This window comes from Trypanosoma cruzi, assembly GCF_000209065.1.
Source record: "Trypanosoma cruzi strain CL Brener chromosome Unknown tcruzi_1047053504899, whole genome shotgun sequence".
NCBI lineage: Eukaryota > Euglenozoa > Kinetoplastea > Trypanosomatida > Trypanosomatidae > Trypanosoma > Trypanosoma cruzi.
This window is the reverse complement of record NW_919125.1, coordinates 1-7,265: the sequence shown is the minus strand read 5'-3', so window position 1 is coordinate 7,265 and position 7,265 is coordinate 1. Positions and strand designations below refer to the sequence as shown.

At 53.6% G+C, this 7,265-nt stretch overlaps 1 protein-coding gene and 1 pseudogene across 1 annotated transcript, besides 1 other annotated feature; both read left to right on the top strand.

Moving 5' to 3' along the window:
* Positions 1-7,265: a sequence feature (areas not merged during assembly with more than two copies in the genome that could not be assigned to a particular haplotype).
* Positions 636-1,355, top strand: Tc00.1047053504899.30 (uncharacterized protein; the record flags this gene model as incomplete). The annotated part of the gene is made up of 1 exon (XM_799982.1): positions 636-1,355. One exon carries the CDS (start codon positions 636-638, stop codon positions 1,353-1,355), a length of 720 nt encoding a protein of 239 aa, XP_805075.1.
* On the top strand, positions 1,927-4,362 carry Tc00.1047053504899.20 (annotated as a pseudogene).

The window sequence follows — 7,265 nt, the reverse complement described above, 5'->3', positions numbered from 1 at the left end:
TGTATTTGTCTTCTCCTATATGGTGCAATTTTCTGATAGTGGCGGATTGTATTTAATGTTTCCGTCGGCAGATGATAAGTGCACTCGGCATTGAGCTCAACGACGATGGCGGAGTGGAAAAAAACAAGGAGTTGGGATGCAAACAAACAAACAAAAAAAACGCACTGAGCGCCCCAATGAGATTTGGGTGTTGTGTGGACAAAATAGGGCTGAACGGTCGAAGCCAATGTGTTTTTACTTCTGCATGAATAATTTACAAACATTTTTTTTTTTTCTCCCGCTTCACGATGGAATGCCTCTTTTTTTTAGTTCTTTAATGGGCGTGCAAGTTTTTTTAAAAGGGGCTTTAGAAAATTTATAACTTATTTCTATTTTAGGAAAATTATTGTGGGTTGCCGTTGGTTGGGCTGCCGTGCCATCTCGAGCCTCGGCGGCTTTCATCCTCCCTTTTTTTCCGTACTGCACCTCTGCTGCGTGTTTGTGTGCGCCCCTTCACTTGCGTGGCTCTCTTTTTTTCTTCTCTTCTTTTATTCTTTGCGTGTCTGCAGGCACACACAAACGCACGGCGTACATGTTGCGGTGCAGTTGGATGCTCCTCCTGCGCTCGCTGCTGGCAGCTGCGTCACTCCGTGGACATGAGGAGAAGGAAGAGAGAGGCGGTGAGAGTGCGCCGCGGCTCTCATTCTATGTGGGAATGCTGCGCGGCGTGTGGCGGTATTGCTCTGAAATGCCGCACCATCACGCACGAGGACGTGGCACGGAGTGGAATATCTTTTTTTTGTCTGCGTGTCTGCTGCCGTGGGTGTGGGTGCGTTTGCGTCGGACGTGTCGGCCCGATGGCCGCAGCGTGTGGCTGCCACTCTGTTCTCTTGGAGAATATGCTACGACACTTTCACGTGTGTGTTGCTTCGGGGACAGTGTGCTGGCGGCTGTGCGGTTGCCGAATGGAGGGAGAGGAGTGGAGGGAATTGCGTGAGCGCCGCGGTCAGCAGTCGCGCTGGGCGTCTCGTCGCAGAGGGGATTGCCCACCCAGCCCAGCACCGCCCTGCCGGGCATCCTCTATCACTCCGCAGCATCTTAGTCGACGCCACCAGCACGCAGCGAGGCAGCGGATGCCACCACCGCCACGAGTGCGACCGGAGGGGACACTTCAGCTGTTGCCCTCCGAGGGGGCAATCCGTGTGGCACAGCGGCGTGCCCACAACCTCATCGCGGACTCCGCGCACAAGACACCGGGCACTGGCCGCGGAGTGTTTGCGTCGTGGAGGACACTGCGGCTGCTTCCCTCTTCCTTTCAGGTGGACGGACGCCTGTTTTTACTCTTTTTCCCACCCAGGCGGGTTGCTGCGCAATGACACCACAACAAAATGAGGCATTCGTTTTCACCATGGAGGGGCATTATCTGTGGTGCTACGCATTGGGAATATGAATGGCGAATGCAATGAGAAAGGGAGCGTTATGGTTCTTTTGTGCTGTGTGAATTGCGGGGATATTCCATAAGACGTGCAATTTTTCTTTGTTCTGCGTGGGAGGCTGCCGTGATGCGCCGCTGTTGTGGCGTGTGTGTTTTGTGTGTCCCTGCGTGTGGCCGTGCTTTACCGAATCCTCTTCCCACTTTTGTGTGTTTGTGTGTGTCAGGGACGATATGCGCGCATGTATTATTGTGGAGTGTGTGCGGTGACGGCGCTGCCACACGGATGTGAGACCGCAGCGAGCGGAATGCGTGAGCGAACTCTCCGTGCCCACCACGCTGCTGTTATTGTTGGCACCCACCAACACTGTGCTGGGTGGATGGTACCCACTTGCCATCGTTGCGGCGGTCCTCGTGCATGTGGCGTGCATCACACACCGTGTGGATGACTCTCTTATTTGCCTTACTGCCTGTCGTGTCTGTGCCTATTGGTTTTTATTCTTCTTTTTGGTTGTTGGTTAGTGTTCGGCTTTAGCTCAATCAAACTAAGAAAGCAAGGAGAAACGATGTCTGGGAGGCCCGAGACAGTGCACGGTGGCAATGGGGAGGGTCCCGCGCCCACTGTGCCGCAAGGAAATGGTCGGACGAGGGCGAGGCCGGAGTCTGAGGGTGACACAGATCAACCCGCCGCGACACACATAAGAGTGGAGGAAGCGCGGCAACCACAGTGGACTCTTGACAGTCGTGTGGAAGATGTGCTGCTGGAGGCAACGGCTCGCAGCACCAACATGAAGCTGAACGATTTTCTTTGGCAGAATCTTGGCGGCAGGGGCGTTGTGGACACGAATAGGAGTGTTTTGCTGAGGGAGTTCTTAAAGGACCCCACGAGGTATATCCGCGATGCGGGAGTATTGAACGAAATACACGCATCATCTCATTACAAGAGGATCGGGAATGATCTAAGGAATAAAGTGGTTTTTGATGAAGATGTACGCAAGCTTGAGGAGAATGGTGTAAATACCCTAATCGACTGGCTAGAAGCTGCTGCGGGGGTAAAGGCAGGTGTTCATGGCATCACTAAGGTTTCTTTGGATCCATTCCTTGAAGACGTGAGGAACTCAATGAAGATGAGTGCATCGAATAAACTGGAGGGGTTCTACGAGTCTGTGTACAATGCGAGGTGGAGCCATTTGGTGGAAGTTCCTGACGGCGAGGGGACGGGAATGGAGGTGAAGAAGGGGAAACCACCACAGCCATGGACGTACAAGGCAGTTGGCAACACCTTCGAAAAGGATGATGGTGCGCAGCAATCCGGTGCACCGCGTCTCAGGCTGATGGTGCTCACCTCGGACAAGGCATGGCCGTGCACGTGGAATCGGAAGGGGGTGGAATCCACTCGTGACTGCTACGTGAACTGCGAGGTGGAGCGAGTGTGGCAGATTGTCAAGGGCGATCTGACCGAGTGGTCCAGCCCTGACGCTGGGGACCGACTTTACGCCTGAGCGGCGTCTGTTGATTGGGACGCCCGGGATCGGGAAGTCGATGAATGCCGGCTCGTACCTCCTCTACCAGCTGCTGCACTGCGATGTCGAGAAACTCCAAGTGGTTGTTTACTTTATTGCGGATCGAACATTCCTGTTTGAAAAGACCAGCAGGACGGTGTCGACGTACATGAGCGACTCCAGTAATGCGTCTTTTGTGAGGAGTCTGTCTGATCGTGGGGTGAAGGGGTATATTATTTACGACGTGGCAGAGCCGGATGATGCACCGTCTGGTGATTTGCCTCCCAGGGGATGGGGCATGGTTTTGTTGTCACCCCCACTCGAGAGGAACTACAAAGAATGGGTGAAGCGGAGGGGTGCCACAACAATACTTATGAATTGCCCTGGTGAAAGCGATGTGAAGGCGATGTGCGTTTGGATGAGGCGCCATCAGCCCGTGCGGGAGCAGGCGGAGCACTGGCAGGTGGTGAAGAGCCACATGGATGAAGTGGGACCTACTCCACGTTATATCTTTGACGAGCGAAAGTATGATAATTGGGTTCAACGGTGTCACAAGACCGTCGATGAGGCGATCTCTTCTGTAATCCTGCAATGCATTGGTTTGGGACTTGGTGGATCCTGGGATCGTATGAAGGTGCTCTACTGGCTTGCGAGGGTTATCCGAACAAGAGGTGAAAAGTTTGGTTTTGAATTTTTTTCCAATTTACCGGTGTCTGCTCACCTCGGAAATAAAACATTATTCAAGTCGGCGAAGTTAATGCAGCAGCATTATTTTAATTTTCTCATATCGGGGCTGACGGATTATCTCATATCAGAAAATTTTGGAAGGTGCACCGTGTTTGCATTTTTGAATGGATCTTTTGTGAGTGCAATAGAACGCGGACTGAGGGAGCTGAGGCCATCACCACAACGTCAGTCCCACCGCTGTGCGCTGGCGGTGTACTCACAGGAGGGCTCCACCAGGCACCATGTCTTACCGCCACTGGAACACTTTTCTGAGAGGATTGATGTGGAGTGCGGGGTGCTGTACGTAACGGAGGTGGAGAACTTTCCGCTGGTGGACGGCTTTTTCTTTGTGAAGTCAAATCCAATGACGCTGGTTGGGCTGCGGATGGCTGCGGCGGGTGGGCACCACAAGACAACCAGCACTGTGCGGCAGTTCACTGAGTGCCTGGCGGCATATTTTAAGGGTTGGGAGGAGTTATCCCGAGACCTGTCGTGGGAGATGATTTACGTGCAGCACGCAGACAGCACGCCGATGAATGACTGGCAGGGATGTGATGTCGTCGACTCCAATAATGTGAGCGGCGCGGACAACAATGAAATTGCGGCGTTCTGGGAGGAAGAGGTACGCCAGTACCAAGTGTCAATATCATCCAGAGACGCCCCACGAAGGTCTTAGAATTGAGGAGTAATTAAAGGAATGAATAGGGAAACAAATTGGTGAATTGCGGGGGTGGTTTGAGTTCTGGTAACAAATATAGGGGCTTTTTTCATGTGGTTGGATGCCTGTGTGTGCATACAGTGCAGATTCACCAGCATCAGGCGGCAGCATCACACACGGATGCGGAAAATGTCCAACGCGAGCGATCGTAACAGTGAACGAAGAAGAGATTATGGAGGGAACGGGGTAGTTTGGTTTCTGGTAGAAAAACATTGCGGGTTGTTTCATACATGTGGGTTTCTGTGTGTGCACACGAGGCATAGTAGGGAAATTGCTCTGTTATGAGAGAATGATTATGGCCAGCGGTGATGAAGTATGACTGCGTTGTTCATTTCCTCTTATTTTTTTGCTCTAAGGCCCATCATTAAACGAAGCATCTTTAAGGGATGGACGACGACCAAGTTCTTTTGTGGAAACAGTGCACTCCGTGCGACTGCTTGGAGTGGGGCACCGTATTCAATTGAGGGTGGAATGGCTTCCTTGTGCCTGCGTCATCGTTGCTTCCCCTTGCGATTTCATGCTTGACTGCCTCACCGCGGCGCCAGGGCCAATTGCTCCGTATTGTCGGGAGAATTTAGGAGCCAGCAATGTTTCCCTCACTGGGTTGTTGTTTTTGTTGGCGCGATGCTGACGGCATCGACCAGCGTCCGGACTAGCCGCGTCGTGCTGGGACACATTTTAAACACCACGAGGTGTGAGGGCACGCGTTGCCGTGGTGCGGGCCATGTATTTGAAAAAACACGGGGGAGGACAAAAGAGGCACGACTGTGCGTGCTGCAGCAAGTCGGCATTGATGCTCTTTTACTTTGTCGGCACTGGAAACTGAGAGGGTGCGCCCTGCGCCTGTTGCCATGCACTCTCATAGCCACGTTTTGAATGGAGCGTGTTGTTGTTTCTCTGAGGCGGGCTTCGTGTGCCAACGTGACAGGGAAACACGGTTGGCGGTGGCAGGGGTTCTTTCCGGAACGGCACTGGAGTGCCGGGTTCCCGGAGTCGGTCGCTCGCCGAGGTGGGGACGGCTCTCAGGGATTGTCTCGAGGCTGCTTCTCAATGCCGTTGTTGTTGTTGGCGGCCAATCGCTGATGGGATGGCGAGGGATAGTGTGCTGTCGTGTGATTTCTCACAGTGGCACTCGTTGGAGCGATGTATGTGTGTTTGCCTCGCAGATGTGGTGTTTTGGATCCCTATTTCACGCTATTCGGTGCCGCAAAAGTGGACGGGGAAGTGGTGCAGTCACGAGCTGCACGGGCGTGGTGGAAACGGTTACACGAGCCTGTGGAGGACCCGAGCAAATCCAAGTGTACTATGCGGTTTGGGTCCACAGGGAAGGAAGAGACAGTGGGCGGCTTAGGGGAGTTGCAATGCACACGATTGCAGAAGATGACATGCGTTGCTGAGTTCACGTTGACTGCCACTTTGGGTGCTTTTTCTCGAGGCCGCGAATCCTTCCTAATTTACTTGGAGGTGCTTGATGACGCCAGTTGTGGAAGGCATTTTCATTTCATACGAGGATGGCGCACGGGAGACAAGGAAGAAAAAGAGCGACGCCTCGCCCAAAGAGCGGCTGCTGGAACGTTGACGAGACTCGGGATTGTCTGCACGGCCAGCTGCTTGCCCTCGGCAGGATGTTCTTGAGGCGTTCATTGGCCCAAGTGTGAGGTGCACGCACGGGCAGGCACCGCAACAACCGTGTCGTTGGTTCTCCGTTGCACGAGTGAGAAGGCGCATGCCAGGCGTCGCAGGTGACGTCCCCTGCGAACCTCTTCTGTTTCACCCCTTGGCATTTTATGCATGTGGACACCGCTCCCATTGGCCGTCTTCTGTGACACGAGAGCCGCCTGTATTCCTCGCCGTCGCATTGAAGAGTCGTGAGGAGGGCTTGAGGCTGCGTTGAGGAGCCGTGCGGCCTCTGCGAGCATGTCCTCTGTTTTTCATAGGTGTTGAATTTTGTATTACCGAAACGCACCTTGAGTGCTTGCGTCAGAGGCAAACATAACTGAGGGACAGGCGTGTTTCTGGAAGTGAAGGAGGGCCACGCCATTGGGAGGAGGAAGAGCCAATGGGCGGGTGTGTCTCTGGCCCACATGTGGTGCCCGACTGGCGCTTCACGTTGTTTGGTGCTGTTATCATTTGCATCCACAAAGAATGGCAATGGGTGCTGCTTTTCCCAACTCTCTTACTGTGTCTGTGTGTTGCGTGTTTGTGGGCATGGCTCTTCTTCCGTGCTGTGCATTTGCTGCGCAAGCTGTCGATGGTCTGTGTGGAATATGTGATGATTTGCGGCATTTTGTTGGATTGTGCTTTGATGTTTGCCGCGGGATGACAGTCAGACTGGAGGCGTTACTTTTTCTTTACTGTGATCACGTGCGATGTGTATTGGGGGCTTCTCACGGAAGCGCAAGCCGACATTTTTGTGAAACATATGTATGATGCCACACCATTTATTGACGTGGAATGAGTTGGGGGTTTGCATTATAGGCTCCTGTGCATTCTTGCCGTGGTGCTCCTTATGCACAGCCCATGGCGACGACTGGTTGAGAATTGTCAATGGGCTTCTCGTTGAGCCGAGGGGAGAATACTGCCTTCTGTGCTGATTGAGAGCCCGGGCGTCACAGATGATGCATGGGGCAGGCAGAACCTCGTACATGGCGGCAGGAGCAGACGAGGGGCTGATTGTTTGATTGTCGCTGACGGGTCCTGTCTCACTGCTTGGAGGGGGCTGTCGTTGACTGGGGCGACCGGTTCTGTGTGTCCAGACACTGCTTGCGCCGAGTGGCGGGGTGCCGTGTTGGTGTGTGCGGTACTGTCATGCGGGGCAGCAGCGTGACGTTTACGGATTGCGTGCCTGTGGGATGATGAGTGTGGCAGGAGGCGTGTCTGAGGGGAATCCGCGAAGTGAGGAGTGACA